Genomic DNA, 19,647 nt, shown 5'->3' with positions numbered 1-19,647 from the left:
AATTTTTAAACAAGTCTGTTTATTGAAAGAATCTGAAAATAGTAATAAGGCTTTCAACATTTAACAAATTTCAAGATATTAACAATATGAAACATTAAGAATTTACTTCAAAAACCCAAAGTTTCCTAGGTCATTCCCCATCATTCTGCACCTGCTCTGTTGTCTGAATGCGTGACCTGCATTCTGACCACTCTTCTGGAGCTAAAGCTGGGGGTGTCGCCCCCTCAGCCTGTGGGAGGCCTGGTGGGCCACGCTCTGTGCTGGAGCTCGCGGGCAGAGGGTAGGAGCCCATTTCCACCCCAGCACTGGCTGAGCTGCCCAGACGGCCACTCGGGTGGACAGCTCTCAACAGACACCTGAACAGTGGCCACGGTGCTCAGGCTGCAGGGCCGGCCCTGGAGCCCCCAGATGCCCTCCTATCAGACCATCACGTTCCAGATGGGCGGAGCTCAACCTCCCGGCCTCTGGCCCTCCAGAAGTGAGTTCGAGAAAGTACAGGCCCTCCATCGTTTCTGGCCAATTTCACAGGTGAAAACACAGCTCAGAAAGAATTCAGTTACTCAAAACCAGGATACCTGTTAGGCACCAGTAACCAGAGGCCCACTGACCACAACCCTCACAAGACTCCATGTGTGCCCAGCCCCAGGCAGCCGGTCAGCCAGCAATAGAGGCATAGGGGCTGGAATGACAGATGTGCCCTCGAAGCCAGGCCCCTGGGGAGAAGCCAGAGCAGAAGCATGCCTTCCCGGTCCACCAAGTGCCAGACCTTCTGAGCAGAGCCACCCAGCTCTCTAGATGGCCACCTGGGCAGCACAGAATGGTCCCACTTCACAGCACAAGCCCTCCTGCAGAAATCTCACAGTGTGTACAAGAAAATCTGTACATAAGCACTCTCAGAAAAGTTTAAAAGAATCTCTAAAAAGTAGACACAGGATTGAAAACACCTTCCAGGGTGGGGAGGCACACCCCTGCTTCCCGAGGAATGTGTGTGGTCCGACCCCTGCCTGCCGTGGCATCACCGGAAGCAGGGAGGAGACCAGGCCTGGGGACTGAGGCAGGAGGCCTGGCTGGGGAGCAGCTTCGGCACAAACTCCCCCCAGTGGCTTTCAGGGACATTGTGAAGCTGAAGGGAGATTTTTGGCCGTGAGACGTTTATTTTCAAGACTGTAGGATAGACCCGTTCATTCTGATCCCCTCTCAATTTCAATAGACTGATTCGTGGAAGTTTCCTGACAAGGAATCACAAGGAGCCCACCACCCAGCTCAGCCATAACCACCTGGCTCGGCCATCCCCAACTGGAGTGGGCTCTGACTGCTTGCCTGGTGGGTGTGCCTGGGCTGACTTCAGAGCTTGTGTGGCCTGCTGACTGGCTTGTTTAGAAATGCAGAAAAGTCAGATTTAAAACGTTAAAAACAACTGATCTGGTCGACACAAGGCAGACTGCAGGCCCTTCCTCTGGCCAGAGACAAGTGGCGCGGGGCCCGTGACGTTCACAGAGCACAGACAGGGCACCGGCCTAGCTCCCCGCCCGCTCCTCCCCGCCCTCCTCGTCTGCGTCCTCCTCGTCCTCCGGGAAGTGGGCCTGCTTCTTCCGCACATTCCAGTGCAGACACTGTGCCAGGCTCTCGAACCAGTCGCTCACGGGGTCACGGACGCAGATGGAGGGAAGAGGGTAGCAAGAGGTCGTGATGCTAATGCTGCAGCAGAAAGGAGGTGAACGTAGCCCCTCCCGGAACTGAGCCCCCTCCTGGAGCTGAGCCCCTCGCCGCCCACCATGCAGGACCCTCGACAGCCTGGCTGCTGGACCACCTCAGCTCTGCTTGTACCCTCTGCTGTGCAGCCTGGCCCCATGTCCTCTGGTGTCATGGGCACCTGGCCATTTTCCAGTCTGGCCCTGAGGACAGCCGGGCTAGAAGCTCAGTGGTGCTGTTGTGCCCCCCAGGACAGAGCCGTGGACCCCCTCACTCCACCCAGGTCAGTGAAGGGGACTCCCAGGGCAAGGCGGTGGGAAGACGAGGAGCAGGTGCAGCTGGTAGGGCACCATCACCCAGGCAGAGGTCCACAGCTTACAGCCACCCTGCGCCCACCTGCCCTGGCCACTGCACCCAACAGTCCACACACCTGTCTCCGTGGCGGATCTCCTGTCTCTTTCGTCCATCGAAAGACACCCATGCAGTGTTCCTTGCCTCTGGTGACAGCATGATCTGAAGGGTCAAGCAGCGCACGTGTGGGGGGCTCAGAGGACTCTGATTCTGAGGATCAGATGCATTCTGAGCACAGCTAAGTGCCACGGACCCCACCCTGGGGCACCGCACCAGCCAGGAACAACCTCATAGGCAACACAGTGCCCACCACACGCCACGGTCAGCTCCAGGCCATGAAGTCACTGCACTATGCGGACACCAACCACAGGGTAGAGGCCCACAGGGCACAGAGGCCTGGAGCTGTGTCCAGCAGATGTAGCCCTGCCTGCCAAGGTTCACACCAAGGACGTGCTGGCCCGTGGTGGCCTGCAGCAGGGAGCTCGGGCCAGGGAAAGAAGAGGTGGATGTGGAAGGGCAGTGAGGCCAGTCAGACACCAGAATGTGGCCCCAGGGATGTGCCAGGCAGCAGTGGTTAATCGCTTGAGGGTCTCCCCACCCTGACTGTCCCCACCCACTCAGGCTGAGAGCCCCGCCCCGCCGACTAGATCCTCTGGGGCACAGGACACATGACGAAAGGCCAGAGTGGACAGAGTCCCTCCCACCCCCAGCAGGGCAGGCAGGCAGCCCCACAAGGGCTCCAACAAACAAGGGCGAGGGCTCTGACCTTCAGCTCAACCCCCGCGGGCACCACAATGGGCCGGAAGGACAGCGAGTGGGGGCAGATGGGCGTGACCATGATGGCGGGCACGTTGGGGTGGATCATGGACGCCCCCGCGGCGGCCGCATACGCCGTGCTGCCCGTCGGGGTGGAGACGATCACGCCTGCGGGACAGGCTGCAGGTCAGGCTAGGGCACTGCCCCCACGCCCACCCTCGGGCAGGCCTGATGCCCACCTACCATCGCCCTGCACTGTGGTGATGAGGTGCCCATCCAGGTAGACGTCCACGTTGGACAGGTAAGAGGAGGGGCCTCTGTCGATCACCACCTCGTTCAGCACCTGGGGGCGAGGCCACCGCGCACTGAGCAGGCAACAGCGCGTGGGCCGCTCCCAGGCTCCCTAGGAGGTCCAGCCCAGAGCCCCTGCCCTGCACCCCCTGCCCGAGGGCAAGGCCCGGAACCTGGCTGGGGAGGGGCAGGCCCACAGACCTGGTACTGCACAGCCTGCTTCCCAACCTCCACGTCCAGGCTTGCAGCCAGCACCCCGTTCTCACTGATGCCATTGGGGACGGCCACCTTCTTCCCTCGGGGCTCCTTCACGACCCTGACCTTCAGCCGGCTCCGGAGAACAACAGCTGCGTTCCCTGGAGGCCAGCAGGGGTCACACCCAGGGAAGTCAGCAGGTGGGGACAGTCATGCCACAGAAGAGCTCCCCACTCCCTCGACCAGGGACCCCCTCCCATCTTCACACAAATGGAAGGCGACACCCTGGGCTCCTGTGGAAATCAATCCATTGCCGCCCGACACAGACGGCAGCTGAACTGTGGTGGCTTCAGCTCCTCTCTGTGAGGACAAGGTGTCTGACCCTCAGAATCAGAGTCCTCTGAGCCCCAAGCACTCAGCACTGTTCTCAGCATCATTAAAAACCTCCCAAACTAAAATGGAATCACAGATAAATAGCCTGGAGACAAGGACTGAGAAGATGCAAGAAAGGTTTAACAAGGACCTAGATGAAATAAAACCTCCCAAACCACGCAGGATGACTATCCCCCATGGGAACTGCTCTTGGGCTCAGGAACACCCCAACTCACCCTGTATCACCTGTGTAACTTGCGACTGAAAGTTCTCGAAGTTGAAGGGGGTCAGGAAGCCCAGGGAGCCCAGATGGAATGCCATGACTGGAGGCACGCTACCCTGCGAGCCAACAAGACAGGTCACTCGCTGGCCAGTGCACGTGGAAGGCGCGCGAGCACCAGCCCAGATGGACCTGCGCCCGGATGGTCCCTGTGAGGGTTGGGGGGGTGGGGGGAGGGGGCGGTGCTGACACACAGGGCGCAGGGTCAGCCAGAAGCCTGGGAGCCGGAAGAACAACAGCTGGAGAGCTGACAAGAAACGGGGGCAGGGGGACCGACCACTGGCCAGAGGACAGGAAGGCGTGGCAGGGCAGGACACGGGGGCTCTGACACACACAGGCCATGTCCAGCAGGCTTGGGAGGGCAGTGAGCCCCCATAGAGATGCCAGGGAAGAGGCAGCCGGGGCAGGAAGCCTAGGGTGGGACTCGGTTCCCACCAGGTGGCTCTGCAGCCACTTCCTCTGAGAAGGCTCCCAAGAGAGAATGAGAGCTCTGAGGAGGTGGGACATCCCGGGACCCTCAACCTTGGCCTCTGCCAGCCGCTGCTGCCCCAGGCCCTGCTGGACTCCACCCTCCTGCCCTCCTTGCTCCCTCCCACTTCCAGGTGGCGCCCTGGGGGCCCACCTGACCTCCTAACACGCCCTGGCAAGGTCCCTCCCCGGCAGATCCCTGCCATCTGCAGCCTCCACAGTCCCTCCCCCACCACACCTCCCCGGCGGCCTGGGGCTGCTGCTCTCACCTGCCCCCCACTCTTGGCCCCCTCACTCAGCCTGCACGCCAGCTCTCCCAGGGGTCGCCCTCCTCCCAGCCCAGTCCCTGGGCCCTCATGCGCCATCAGCTGGCCTGGCACAGCTTACAGCACCCACAGCAGTCCCAGTTCCATGTCCTATCGCCTGCAGCCCTACGGCCTCAGGCAACTGGGACCTCACCTGGAAGAGGGAGGAGGCATATAGCAGGGTCCCGTCGCCCCCCAGGCAGATGATGAGGTCGATCTGATTGGAGATGTCATCGTAATCTGGAAGACACAGGAGACGTCAAGCACCCCAACTGCTAGGCACGGGCCAAGGCAGGGGTACCAGAGAGCCCGCTGGGTTGGGGGCAGCACCCTGCCACCCAGGGACAACCTGCCTTCTCTGAAGGTGCAGAACTTCCTCTTCACTGGCCCGAAGTGGTCATCACTCAAGAGGGCGGGGTCTTCCAGAACCTTCTTCTCCACATACACGACCATGTTGTTCTCCTGGAAGGACACGGTGGTGTCAGCCCCACCAGGAAGACAGGTCAGGGCGCTGGTCTTCTAGAAGCCTCTTTCTGCGTCTCAGGCTTTTCTGATGGGGTCAGGGGAGAGAGGCACGATTCCTCTGTCTCTCAGATGCAAAGTGCCTTTGTTGGACTCACAGTACACACTTCTGAGCTCCTGCACCTGGCTTACGAGGCCTCCTGACTTGAGCGGATGGTAGGAGAGCCTGGAGCCCATGCTCACTCACCTCCATCAGGTATGCGCAGAGCTCCTTGAAGGGCTGCAGCAGGCTGGCATCCCGGATCTTCTTGATGACGAGGACACTCTTCGGGGACTTGTTCCACGTCAACCGCTGGCTGGCAGGGTCTTGGATGTGCCTTTGAGGGGAGAAGAGCACTCACACAGGCCCCAGGCTGACCTGCTGGCACCTGCACAGTATGGCGACCCTCCCCATGCCCGGCTGTGCCCCTGCCTGAGGCTCCTTTGGGATGAGGCCCACACAGGGACCTGCTTAGAGGACGTCCCAGGTGCACCCAGACCAGCCAATATAGACTTGGGCTTCCCGCTGACCCAGGCCCACGCAACCCAGTGGACCTTCGCCTCCACAGTAAAAGCCTCTTTTAAAGCCAGTGGCCAGATCTGGAGCAGTGAGACTGTGTTGTGTGATTTCAATGGCAAGGACATGTCACCACGCGTGTCCAGGACCCTGATACGAAGAGGACGCTGGTGACGACGAAGCGTCAGTGTAAGTTCATTGTTTGTCACACATGCACTGGCTTCGGGGATGATGACGGAGGAGTGCAACAGGGAGCTCTGCACCTTCTTTTCACTTTTGCTGTGAACCCAAAACTCAAAAAATTAAAAAGCAAAAACCAAAAGAAGTCAGCTGGGCCAACGACAGCTCCAAGAGTCCCGCGGCACCCAGCCTCGGTCACTGAGGGCAGGGCCTGGTACAGTCTGTGGGCAGCAGGCCCTCCCCCAGGGGCAAGTGTGTCTGAGGCCAAGCCCTCACATTAGGGTGGGGCCCCAGGCAGCACTTCCGCCTGTTGGGAAACAGCCCTGAGGACTGCAGGCCATGCAAACCTTCTGATGCAAGTTCCCCAACGGAGACACTTGCTCCAGATCACGCCCCATGGCCGGTGCCTCCCTGAGAACCTGACGGCCCCACCAGCAACCGTCCACACCATGATGCGAACCACTAAACAGGTGGTGGGTCCCTGGGTGCAGGCTGTCACTGACTGACCATCACTCACCCTCTCCAGGCGTTTCTGCAAAGGAGGGGGTCACTCATGGCCCTCTGCCGGCACCTCCGCCAGCCTGGGTCACACGCGCAGCTTGGCGGAGGATGGTGCTGGGTGCCCAGCATCTCGGTCATGCTTCACTAACGGCGGGAGTGCGATGCACCCCAGCCCCCCCCAAGACTCCCCAAGTGTGCACTGGCACCATAACCCCGCTGTCTGTCTCCTTAAAACTGAAAGCAAAACATAAAGTAAAGTGATTTGCTAAAGGCTGCAAAAAACAAGTGCAGAGCTTCCTAAAATGAAAACTCAAACCAAACAAACTGTATTTGATCTTACTGCGCTCACACCATCCTCTTGTCCAATCGCCTCTAACAGCAAAGGGGCCAGACCTCAGACAACTGCTCCTCACCAGCTGGCTGCTGAGCTCTGCCGCTCTGGGCGGTCAGGACGGGCCCTGTCCAGCTGCAGACAACAGCCCTGGGCTGCGGAACCGGCTTGGCCCACGGGAGGGGCCTACACGCAGAGGGCGGGCACTGGCGGGCCTCTCGTCACTCCACCTGGCCCTGGGCCTAGAAGGAGGGCAGATGGAAGTCTGCCTGGCTGGTGAGGTAGACGTTGAAGCCCCCTCCCCACTGACCAGGCAGGTGAGGCTCACAGCCCCTCCAGACCTGTGAGTCAGTCACGCCCAGCCAGAGCCACTGTAGGGCCATCGGCTCGGTCTTGGGCGCCAACTGGTCACTCAACTTCCTGTTGGGTTACTGCGAAGAGGGATACTGACCCCTCCCAAGGAGGCTCTGGGCGCTGGACAGCTTGGCCAGACACCCACGTGAGCCACAGTTTCAAAAGCTGAAGGCGTCAGATGCTAGTAATTCCAACATTTCAACATAACAGAAAACACGCACTCATTGGTGAGATGTGAGACAACCAAGTAGAAGGTAAGACTCTCGTAATCAGCTCCTCTACGCTGCCAGGGGAGAAGTCAGGTTAGCACACAACCCCTGCCCCTGGCCAGGCTGTAGGAGGGGCAGGGACCACACAGGAAGGGATCACACCCTACCAAGGTGCTCAGCCCATCTGACTGAGCTGAGCCAGGGCCAGGGGGCAGAGAAAGTTGCTTGCTCAGCCCTCGACACTTCTGGGGCACCTGCTCCTCTGCCTGGAGCACCCCACAACCCCACCTGACCTTGGGGAGCAGCTCAGATGCCACCCTGAGACCCCACCCAAGGGCTGTAAGGGCAAAGCACACATACCTGGGCTGCTGCGGGCTGGGCAGGGCAGCAACGGCCAGTTATGGTTGGACGGCCAAGGGCCACCAGCATGCGCTGAGGCCGGGCTGTGAGTGACGAGGAGGGCGTGGCAGTGCAGGGCTGGGGTGCAGGGAGGGGTCTGGGCAGCCAGCGAAGGCCACAAAGGGCGGGCACACAGCAGGGTGCAGCCAGGCGAAGGGTTTGGGGGGCCAGCGGCCAGCGTGGCTGCTGTGCTGGGTGTGGGCCTTGGCCTACCCCCCATAGATGTCAACCCTCCACAGCTCCCTCGAGGAGGGGGCACAGACGGTCTATGCAGTGGGCAGCCCACCGCCAGGCCCGACCGCAGAGCTGGTTGGAATCCTGCTGCTTCCTCGCCAAGCTCTGGTGGCCGGAGCCATTTGCGTGTCTTCTCCCCAAGACAGAACACACAGAGCCAACAGACGACGGCCCCTCTCTGGCACCGTCCAGTGCTAGGAGGCGGCGCTGGACGAGTGGGGAAGACAGCCTAGGTCTAAGTGTCTGCGAAGCAACCCAAACTGCTTAGTTTTTAACTAGTTTCTCAGGTGGCGGGTGTTGCTAAAATGCAGGGCTTATCTTTAAAAAAAAAGCCATGCCCACAAGGCGGGACTCAAACAAGTCAACTCAGATTTTCAAAAAACACCTCAGATTTTCAAAAAACACCAACTGACATCTCTGCATTTCAATAGTAATGAAGAGAAACACATGTGAGTCATCAAATGCATCAGCATGCAATACGTTATTTTTTCTCCTTGAGTTTTTCCTGTCGAAGCTCCTATGGCCTAAGGAGCACACCCCACCACCTTCTCATCCTGCGGAGTCGGGGACAGTGCCATGTGGCTGCCAGGCCCCTGCCTTGCTCCCTGGAGCATCAGAACCTCCCATAGCTCCCCATCCCTGTGGAGCCCCCCGCTGACTCACATGATGGTCTGGGGATTCTGAAGCACGCAGGCCTTTGGTCCAAACGTGGTCACTGGGCATGGCCCGTGCAGGGAGCGGGTCCTCCTGTGGGAGAGGATGCAGGGCGGGCCCTCAGTCGCTGAGAGACACACATGCGGACGAGGCACTGATTCTCAGACTCTGCCATCTTCACTCCAACAGCCTGAGCACCACCATCTGCCAGCACCCGAGCAACAGTCCCAGAACACTCACCTGATCCCCAGAACTGCTCTGAGGGCAACATGCTGTGGCACTGCCCTCAGAGGGGACTCCCAGAAACTCCTTACAACAAAGGACCCAAACTGGGGCAGGCACCTGGGCCCCACCCTAGAAAAAGGGGATGTACCATGGGGCGCGGGCCTGCGGCTCTGAATTCTTGTCCAGGCAAGTCTACTTGAGGACCAGTTGTTGGGCATGTCCTTGGGAATTAAGACCTCAGATACCATCCCCCAGCCATCCAGGTTCTAACAAAACGCCCATGCTGAGTTGTACTGTCGATGAAGAAGACAGCACTTCAGCAGCTCAGCATTTCCAGCCACAACTGAATCACAGGGCACCATGGCCAGCACACGTCCTAGGGACGACACCGCTCGGTGGCCTTCCCTGTCCTCCCCTCAAGGTCCAGCGCCGGTCCTTGGGAGCCATGTGGATGCCCCACGGAGACAGGGCGGAGGTGTGTCCACCCTCACGCAGAGTGCCAGCTCCAGAGGCTTTGTGGTCCCTTTGGTTATTTTTTTTAATTTTTGGCCATACCACATGACTTGTGGGATTTTAGTTCCCTGACCAGGGATATATGCCACCTCCACACTGGACCACAGGAAGGTCCCCTCATGGTCCCTTTCTACACCAAAAATACTGGCACAAAGATAGCCAAACACAGATGGCAAACTTGCTTTCATCTCTGCCCATCTCAAGGCTCAACAAACGCCAAATCCCCACACGGACAAGGCAGATTTCCTATTGTCTCGTGAAGGGCAGCCGAGCCAAGAAGAGTTGGTCTGGTCAAGGGCTCCCCCAACCCCCCAGCTCAAGAACATGTAGGAGCGGCCGCCGGCCATGGCCTGGCCTCTGGGGAAATGCTGTTCACAGCAGGTTTCTCTAAGTCTGCATCACAGTCAACCTTTGAGAGCAGCCACCTCTGACCCGCTGCCACTGCACCAAGTTCAATGTTCTCTGAAGGGAAAGGGCGGGAACACCCCACCCCGCAGAGCCGGCAGCCAAGGTCTCCCGCCCCCCACTGGGACTCTGACACAGGAGGGTGGCGCAGCTGCTCACACGGAAGCATCTCAGGCCCCGCACCCATGGCAGTGCTGGCCAGGACAGCTTCGCCCTGGACTTGAGCGACGTTCGCATGACCGAGGCCAGCATAGCCACCCCACCCCCATTACGTGCCCAGGGCCTGGGGCCACACTGGACGGCACCTCCACACCTCAGCCTCCACAGTGAGGATGGGCATGGGGGGGGGTCGGCTGGGAGTGCCCTCTGGGAGGCCATGCCAGCCAGCACAACCCCCTCCTGCCTCCTGAGCGCCCCCACAGGCCCAGAAGGCCAGTACCTGAACTCACGGGCGCTGGCCAGGACCGGTGCGGCCGACAGGCTGCGGGACTTGGAGCGGCCCCGGAGTGGGTGGCCCGGGCCCCAGTCCTCGTCCCCATGGCATGCAGAACAGCGGTACGAAGACGCCTCTGCACACGGCTCCTTGTTCCCGTTGACTTTTTCTTGTTCCATTTCTGCAATTGATGGATGTGGAGGACTTTGGCCCGAAAACCCAGGATGCCTTGGTTTAATAAAATAAATATTATTATTGTTTCAATAAAATAAAGTAAAGCAATGTACACAGACACCTACACCCCTCATCAGGGAAAATGGCTGAAGTCCAGCCTATTCAGTCTGGGAAGTCTGTTTTCATCCCAAAGGCACTTAACAACTCTGGAATCTACCTGTGGTTTTCCATGAATCCCCATGTGGCCATGGGGCCACTAACAACCAGCAGCCTAGCACGCAGGCACATGCTGGGACTTTGATGAGAGAATTAACGGTCATGCGGTACCTCTCACCCAGAAAAGTCTGGGTGAACACGACTGAAGACCAACCATGGGCACACTGCACCCTCATCCTGCAAACAAAGCCACACTCTCCTCCAGGGCCAAAGAAACACTTGCCCAAACTGACTTATTTGGTCCTCAAAGAAAACGTCAATTTCCAAGAGCTTCATCTCCCAACCACATGCAGTAAAGCAGGAAAAGATGGAAGCAGACACAAAACAACAGTCCTCAACCACCTGGGAACATCTCAACTTCCTCCTAAGCCACTGAGGGCTCACAACTGCACCCATACCCATGTGACGCTGCAGCCAAGAGGGAGCGCGAGCACGGTCCACGCGCCCATCCAGACCGACGTGATGTTACAGCACAGAGGGAATGCAGGCCGGGTCCACACACCCAACGAGCTGCCCCCAGGTCCTTGAGAACAGCGGTCAGCAGCCAAGGCCTAGTCAGAGAGCCGAAGCAAGAATCAAACGAGCCTAAGAGAAGTGACAGAAACACGGCAGAAACCAGAGCGCCAACCAGTAGAAAGAGCAGAGCAGACCTTGGGCAAAAGCCACATGAACAAGCCAGTTTGGACGAGGGTGGAAAGAGCTACATTGAGAATTTGGGCCAAAAGGTCATTTTCTTAGGAAACCACTGACTAACGGGAGAGGCCTGGCCTTGCAGCTGGGGCCATGGGGCCTGCCCATCCTCCACGCTCAGAAAGGCCCAGCAGCTCAGCCTGCCTCCTGGCTCGCGACACCCTGAGGACAAGGGAGGGGAATGGGGCAGGACCACAAGGCAGGCGCCAGCATCAGAAGCGACAGCGCAGGGGCCAAGAGAAGCCCGGGGCCTCTACAACGAGGCTGCAGGTGAGGGCCCCTGAGTCCCCTGCCGCCACATGCACTTGACACTCACATCAGGAGCTTGCGAAATACTAACTCCTACACCGGACCCAGACCAAAGGCTCCAGCAGCCATTAAAAGTTCCTGAGCCAGGGCATTCCCTGGCTCTGTGTTTTCACTGCCAGGGCCCAGGTTCGATCCCTGGTCAGGGAACTAAGATCCCAGAAGCTCTGTGATGCGGCCAAAAAAAGAAGAAAAATAAAAGAAGCTGAAGCTTAAACATACCATTTACAGTAGCACTAAGACATAAGACATAGGGATGTAGTGAGCAAAAGGAGAGCGAGCCTTACTTCCAGCTGTAAAGTCAGGAGAGTGAGCCGTACTTCCAGCTATAAAGTCAGTCAGTCACAGAGTGTAGCGCGCACCATGGTGACTCCGGTCAGTGAGACTGTTGTGCTTATTTGAAAGGTGCTGAAAGGGGAGGTCTTCAAAGTTCCCATGAGAAAAAAGCCTAGTGACTAAATGTGGTGCCAGACTTACTGTGGTGGTCACTTCACAACACACACAAATACTGAATCGCTAGGTTTCCTGCTCTACCTCACTTTCAAAGCACCGTGGACACAACTGAAAGGAAACAAGTCAGTGGAGAGACATGCCATGTTCACAGACCAGAGAACATGGTATTGGTGAGATCTCAATTCTTCCCAAGCCCAGCCTTTTCTATCAGAAGTAACAAGCTGATTCTAATATTCAGCTGGAAACTGGAAACTTAAAAGGACTGAGAATAGCTCAAAAAAAAAAAAAAAAAAAAAAAGCCCTGTTGAAGGACTAATGCTATCTGATCTGATGACCTGCTATAAAGCTGCTGCAACCAGACTGTGTGGTACTGACACAGAGACATACACGTAGACAAAGGACCCAGTCGACAGTCAGGGGGTTCTCAACAGAGGTGCCGAGGAGTCAACAGGGAGAGGACAATCTTTCCTCCAGACCGTTCCAGGTAAATACCACAGCCACACCCAACTCTGCGAAGTTCAGTTCTTCTCACAAGTTGGCAAAGGTCAGCTCATGATGGATCGTACACTTAAATGTAAGAATAAAAGCTATAAAACTTAAAAAAAAAACCACTAGCGAAAATCTTCATGGCCATGGATTTGGCAAAGATTTCTTAAATAGGATACAAAAAGTACAAAGTTTAAAACCTGACAAACTGAATTTCACTAAAATGTACCCTTGTAAGACAGTTGTAACCCTTCGTAAGATACTATTAAGAAAATGAAAATATGAGCTGACAAAAATCTTAATGAAAATATGAGATTGACAAAAAAATATTTGCTAAACTTATATATGACACAGAACTTGCTTCCAAAATATATAAAGAATTCTTAAAGCTTAGTAAGAAAACAACTCAATTAAAAAACAGGTAAAAGATACCAACTTTGGGCAACTTCCCCAAGATACACTGGTTGCATCTTGAAAAGCACATGAAAAGATGCTCAGCATCCTTAGTCACTGGAGAAATGCAAATTAAAACCATGAAACATCATCCCACACCTACGGAGAACAGCTAAAATGTAAGAAAACTGACCATGCCAAGTGTCGCAGAGCCTGAGGAGGAAATGGAACCCTCAGACAGTGCTGGTGGCATGAAAACGGGGTAACCAGTTTGGAAAACAGTTTGGCGGTTTCTTAAAATGTTAATTAAGCATAGTTCCGCCATCTGCTACAGCCCTTCCACTCTTGAGACATTTACCCAACAGAGAAGAAAGCATGGCCACACGACTTGTTGAGACACCTCACCCGTGACACGACTGTCCCTTGGATCTGTGCTCAGATGCCACCTGCTCAAGAGAACACCTGTACCTCCCGCTCCTACCCACCGGTGCCCAGTTCCTTTTCTCCTCAACCCTGACCACCACCTGCTGCCGAGTTCTTCTTCACAGGGGTCTGCTTTCCTCGCAGCCCAAGGAGCAATGCTGCAGAAACTCTGCATCTCTTGGGCCTGACTTCACGTGATCACTACTGGCCACGGGGAGATGACGTGCTGGCAGCTAACAGTTCAAGCCCAGAGCTCGGGGACATGTGGGGCTGGGCTCTGTCAGCACACGGTAACACTGACAACCATAGAACCAGACAGGCTCTCAGGACTGAACCCGGGACACACCAAATAGATGGGTCTGGATAAGAGTCTGTGGGAATCCTGGAACGCTTAGTGGAGGACACAAGAGTGCTACGGTGCTGGGATGGAGAGCCCGAGGCGGCCTCAAGTGCTGGGAGATGAGGACAAGACCACCAGCTGTGGGGTGGGGTGGGGAGGGGGCAGAGTGAGTTCACGAGTCTGGCTACACAGAAAGGTCACGATGCCTGAAAGGACACAGGACAAATTCGCAAGAAATACAAGAAGGCAGGTTTGGGCTCAGTTAATATACAAAAGCTATGTACACGTTTCCCTCGTTTCAGTAAAAACTGCCCAAGATAAAAATGCAATCACTAACCTCATTGCTTGCCTTCCCGTGCTGGCCCTGCTCTGACTGCCTCACTCATGTATATCACTTAATCCCCACAGGGACCCCACAAACTGCCGTGATGGACCGTGAATTCACAACTTTAAGAGGAAATATTGTTTTTTAAAAAAACAAAAAAACTTGCTTTAAGCTGTTACTGAGAGGCCTGGTAGTGGCTTCACTCTGAGACCTGAAAAACGGGGTTGCAGAGGATGAGATGGTTGGATAGCATTACCAACTCAGTGGACATGAATCTGAGCAAACTCCGGGAGATAGTGGAGGACAGAAGAACCTGGCATTCGGTATTCCATGGGGTCACAGAGTCAGATATGACTTAGCCACTGAACAACAATAACATAAAGAATAGCTGTCACAGTGTAGGAGTATGGATGCTTACCCTGGCCTAGGACATCAGCCATAGGGAAGAGCAGGCCAGGGAGGCCAGGATCATAGTGTGGAAGTGTGAACACTCACTCCAGGCCAGGATGACCAGAGAGCACCAGAACCAGTGCCCACACTGCCGGGCCCTGTCCAAGCACTTGACTCAAATTGCCTGACTTGCCCTTGCAAGGAGCTGCGTGGAGGTGTCCAGGAGACCAAAGCCCAAGGTGACACAGTGAGGAAGGCAGAGCTCATATCTGGGCCCCTGGCATGACCTCAGTGACACAGACGACGGGACCCAGCAGAAATGCCCAGGGTCCTGGGAGGAGAGAGGACCCTTCCTGCCTCATCTTCTGGAAAAGAGGCCTTTGACATAGCCCCTCCTGAATGACAATAAGGTTATCTCAGGGCACACACCCCAGGCTCCAGTAACATGTAAGATCAAGAGACAATGATTATAGGCAGTGATGTCAGAACCCTGGCCAAACAGAACGTGAAGACCACTATCCTGGCGCTGCACCAGCTGCAAGAACCTGAAACCTGCTTGCCAGGAAAGTGAAAAGTGAAAGTTGCTCAGTCGTGTTTGACTCTTTGCGACCCCATGGACTGTAGCCTGCCAGCCTCCTCCATGGAATTCTCCAGGCCAGAATACTGGAGTGGGTAGCTGTTCCCTTCTCCAGGAGACCTTCCCAACCCAGGGATCGAACCCAGGTCTTCTGCATTGCAGGCAGATTCTTTACCATCTGAGCCACCAGCCTGCCTTAAAGCCAGCTGAGCCTGCAGGTGATGCGGTAATCCTAGGAGTGTGTGGAAAATTCTACCATCCCAAGAAGACACAGAAATAACTATCCAGTTAGAGTAGTGCAATCCTGAGAAGGTGTGGACGAAGATGCAGGTGATATGGTAATCCTAGGAGGGTGTGGAAAATTCTGTCACCCCAAGAAGATACAGAAGTAACTATCTAGTTAGATTACTATAATCCAGTTAGATAACTATAATCCTGAGAAAATACAGACAAGGAAGTAGTTAAATCCTACGATGCTGAAATTTTCAAAAGTCTTATAACTGATTATATAATCACTGGATTTTTACATACTTTGTTTGCTATTATGGGCAATATATTCATTCAAAAGAACAAACCATTCTTCAAAGTAATTCTCATCTAAATGGCTGAGATGAATTTATGTCTGTTAACAATGTTTCAAATGTTGCCCCCATCCCCACCAGGGACCTCCACCTACAAGCAGTGCAGGACTTTCTGAGCGGCTTACTTACCAGGGCCCAAATCTCTCCAACAGCCTCTCAACAGACCCTGGGACAAGTGCTGAGATGTCATTTCTGCAGCTAAGTATGCCAGTGATGCTGTCTCAGCTTCTACTTGCAGTTTAAGAATTACATCGCACTGACTCTCAGCGTAATGCGTTATTTGATGCATCCTCAACATGGACACAACACAGAATGTTTAAAAAGGATCAATCGACACCAAGTGGGGCGTATCCCAGGAACGCAAGCCTGGCTCAGTCAGTGTAACCCATCTCACATACACCAACTGATGGGCAAGAAAGTGGAAAAAATTCAACACCCAACAGTGGTAAAAATTCTCAGCAATTAGGAATCAAGGGTAACTTATCCAGCTTGGTAAGGAGCACCTACAAAAAAGCTACTACTACTATTAACTTGATGGTGAAAACATAAGACTGGGAGCCAGGCAAGGATGTCTGTTCTGACCACTCTTAATCAGCACAGTTCTGCATGTCACAGCAACAGGCAAAGAAGGTAGTCTGAAATTAGAGACGGTCATCATCTTCAGTCACCAAAAAAACACGTGGATGAAATATAACAAAATACACAGAGGACTTGTATGCTGAATTGTATTTTAAACACCCTGATGAGATAAATCAAAGATGTAACTGAGAAGACTCAATGTAGCAGAGATGTCAGTTCTCCCCACATCGATCTACAGGGTTAGTGTGATTTCTACACAAATCCCAGCAAGATTTCTTGGTAGATATGGCCAAGTTTATTCTAAAATGTATGTGTAAAAAGCAAACACACTTTTTTTTTTTTTTAAGAAGGATAAAGGGAGATGAGTGACTCTGAAGACTTCTCTTTAGCTGTAATAGTCAAGACTGTGGCCTTGGGGGAGGGCAGATACAAGTCAACGGAGAATACAGAGCCCAGAAACACAACCACACAAAAACAGTCGATTAATTTTTGACAAATGTATATAAGCAGTTCAAGGAAGGAAAGACAATCTTTTCAACAAAGGGTGCTGGAATCATTTACATCTATAGGCAAAAAAAGTAAACCTAGGCCTAATCTTCACACCTGACACAAAAATTAACTCCACATAAACTAAAAAGCCTTCATAATAAAATAGAGAAGAGGGGATTCCCTGGTGGTCCAGTGGTTAGGGCTGCAAGCTTTCACTGCTGAGGGCATAGGCTTGATCTCTGGTCAGGGAACTAAGGTCCAGCAAGCCACATGGCACGGCCATGAATAAATACACAAGTAAATAAAATGCAGGAGAAAGTTTTCGGGACCTAAAGTTAGACAGAATCTTTTTTGTACATGATATAAAAAGCACACTTCATAAAAGATAAAAAAAATTGGTAAACTGTGCTTCTTAGAAACTTGCTCTGTGGAAGACTCTGTAAAGAAAGCCGAAAAAAAAAAACCCACAAATCAAGCTATAGACAGAAAATATTTTCAAACTAGATATCCAACAGATCTGTACCTATAAAATAGCAAAAACTATCAAAATTCAACAGTAAAAAACAGACAGTCCAATTAGAAAGTGGACAAGAGCTGACTGGACAGACGAGATGTGCCCATGGTAAAGAAGCAGGTGTAAAGATGCTCCATGCCGATGGGCCAGAAGGAACTAAAACCACAGTGAGATGCCACTGCACACTGACCGGAACAGCCAGACAACTCAGCGCTGGAGGTCGCAGAGCAATGCCTGCTCACACACCACCCAGGACCAGAACATGGCCAGACACTCTGGAAAGGGCTGACGCCGTCTTATAAAAACTAAAAACGAAACAGACAGCCTAGCAAGTGCACCTGGCCATTTACCCCAGAGAAACACTGATGCTCACAGAAAAACCTGCACCTCAACATTCACAGCAGCTTTTAATTTGCAGCAGCCAAACACCAAAGACAGTCCAAGCGTCCCCACTGGTGAGCAGGCCCGGCCACCAGAGGGAGTGGACATGGACTCCGAAACCAGCTGGGTGACTCCAGGCTGACTGCAGGGCAAGGAAGGTCACATGATAAATGCTCCCATTTATATAACTTGCTTTTCATTCATTCTTTCTTTCTTTTGGGGGGCATACCACGTAGCATGTGAGATCTTAGTTCTCCACCAGGGCCCCGTGAAGTGGAAGCTCAGAGTCAAAAGCACTGGACCACCAGGGAAGTCCCTTACACGCCTTTCTTGACATGACAAAACACAAGCGCATGGAGAACAGATCACTGGTGGCCAGGGAGTGTGGGGAGCCTGGGGTGGGCTCCCTAGGTGACACCAGATCTGAGGCTGTGGTGGCAAGCCACACAGCTGTGCCCAGTGGTGGGAAAAGTGGTGAACCCAGCAAGGGGTGTGATGGAGGTGCCAGGGTTCACGTCACTGTGCCACGGATGTGGGGATAAGTGCAGGTGTTCCTCTGTATTGTTTTTCACAACTTTCTGGGAGTCTAGAATTATTTCAGTTCATTTTCAAAAGACATCCGCACTGGGAAGTTTTAACAGAAAAGTGTTGGAGCATAATGACCAAGAAGGAAAGGAGACACACCGTGATGCCCATAAGCAAAAGTCACACATAAATATAAACATAACATGATGCCCAGTGCGAGCTCTCAACATACACCTGCTGAAATACTGAACGAAAAAGCAAAGTTTACCCCTCCTTAACACTGACGCGATAAAAGGTACCTATTAAATCTCCCCTCTCCCGCCAGTAGGTGATGCTCAGTGCTGGCCAGGACCTGACAGAACTGGGCCCACAGAGGGGCAGAGGCTGCTGGGCGGAAGAACAGGATCAGAGACGCGAGGGGGGCTTCAGCGTGGCAGACCCGACCCCTGGGAGATCTCGCACGCGTTTGGGCTGAAGCAGGTATTTGCACACCTAGCTCTCTGCACAACAGCCCGCCTCCGGGCCACCTTCAGCCGGTTCCTCTTTTCGCCAACAGTCTACACACGCATTTGCCCGGCCCCACGCACTGAACTCTGGGCCGAGACAGCGGGTCGGAGACATCGCAAACGACGAGCCGGCAGCCCTGCCCGCAGGACTGGGCCCCTTGCACTGTCGGTCAGAGCCTGGGGGGTGGCCCGCAGCCCCCGCAGAGAACCGACCCCTCCAGTCATCCTGCGGGTGAACCCGGCCTCCCTTCCAGCCTGGCTCGGGGTGCCCCGTCCACCCCCGGGGCCGACTCGGGCCCATCCCACGCCCACCTGAATGCCAGGCCCAGGACACCTGGGCACCCGAGCCCCAGGGCCGTAGCCCGTCGGCCGCACCTGCGGGTCCCTGTCCTCGTCCTCAAGTTCCCGCAACGGGGCAAAGGTCACGGCCAGAGTCCAGGGCGCCGTCCAGCAGGAAATGCGTACGCCTGGGCTCAGGCCCGGTCCCCGGCGGGTGAGGAGGCTCCACGAGAACCAGAGCGCGGCGGACGCAGAGGCAGAGAGACAGGGGGCTCGGACCCGGCTCAGACGGGCCAGCCGCCGGCCTCAGGGGTCGTCGGCTGGGCGCTGGGTTCCGAGCACAGAGGAGCTTTCCGAGGATGAATAGCGCGACGTGGACCCCTAACTGACCGCCCCGCGTGAGGGCCGGGCCCGCCACCTCGTTCACAGTGCGGTCGCGGGGGTCGAGGTCCGGCCACCCGGACACCTGCCTCGGCGCCCGGGGCAGGGTGTGTGGCCAGTCAGTGGGCAGGGTCGTTCCCGCCCCGCCCCCAAGACCCTGACCCCACGACCCCGACCCCACGACCCCGGGCAGAAGGCCGGGCCGAGGGGATGCGCACTCACCGTTCGCTGCCCCGGGCGCCTGCGGGGCCGTCTCCTCGCCAGGCCGCACCCGCGCGTCCCGGCGCCCCGCCGCCGCTCGCCGTCACTAGCCGGCCCCTGGAACCGCGGCCGCCCCCTGCCCCATGGCCGCCTCCGGCCCCACGGCCACCCGGCCCGCCGAGCAGCAATACCGCCGCGCCGCCAGTGCGCAGGCGCGCTCCGCGCCCCGCGCATGCGCGCCCGGCGCCATACGCATGCGCTGCACGCTCGTC

General features: G+C 55.3%; 1 protein-coding gene across 9 annotated transcripts; it reads right to left on the bottom strand.

Moving 5' to 3' along the window:
• NADK (NAD kinase) lies at positions 1 to 19,581 on the bottom strand. 9 transcript variants are annotated; one of them, XM_042257400.1, is made up of 12 exons: positions 19,397 to 19,581; positions 10,173 to 10,394; positions 8,600 to 8,683; positions 5,420 to 5,549; positions 5,064 to 5,172; positions 4,865 to 4,950; positions 3,894 to 3,996; positions 3,292 to 3,446; positions 3,043 to 3,142; positions 2,810 to 2,979; positions 2,123 to 2,253; positions 1 to 1,698 (listed from the first exon to the last, which is right to left on the bottom strand). In XM_042257400.1, exons 2-12 carry the CDS (start codon positions 10,343 to 10,345, stop codon positions 1,518 to 1,520), a joined length of 1,422 nt encoding a protein of 473 aa, XP_042113334.1. In that variant the 5' UTR covers positions 10,346 to 10,394; positions 19,397 to 19,581; the 3' UTR covers positions 1 to 1,517. The 9 variants fall into 9 exon arrangements, with proteins under 9 accessions (XP_042113334.1, XP_014954762.2, XP_042113337.1 ...); XM_015099276.3 differs by having other exon boundaries at positions 2,123 to 2,205; XM_042257403.1 differs by having other exon boundaries at positions 2,810 to 2,967.
• Positions 19,582 to 19,647: the final 66 nt, after the last annotated feature.

The sequence above is a fragment of the Ovis aries genome, chromosome 12 (genome assembly GCF_016772045.2).
Source record: "Ovis aries strain OAR_USU_Benz2616 breed Rambouillet chromosome 12, ARS-UI_Ramb_v3.0, whole genome shotgun sequence".
Classification (NCBI taxonomy): domain Eukaryota; kingdom Metazoa; phylum Chordata; class Mammalia; order Artiodactyla; family Bovidae; genus Ovis; species Ovis aries.
This window is presented reverse-complemented; position numbering and strand designations above follow the sequence as displayed.

Excerpts from the sequence above, each read along its gene's own strand:
- NADK (XM_042257400.1), bottom strand. The coding sequence starts at position 10,345 with ATGGAACAAGAAAAAGTCAACGGGAACAAGGAGCCGTGTGCAGAGGCG. Across the intron at positions 3,143-3,291 it reads AGCAGGCTGTGCAGTACCAG|GTGCTGAACGAGGTGGTGAT; the intron begins GTCTGTGGGCCT and ends CCTCGCCCCCAG. Across the intron at positions 2,254-2,809 it reads CCGCGGGGGTTGAGCTGAAG|AATCAGAGTCCTCTGAGCCC; the intron begins GTCAGAGCCCTC and ends TCTGATCCTCAG.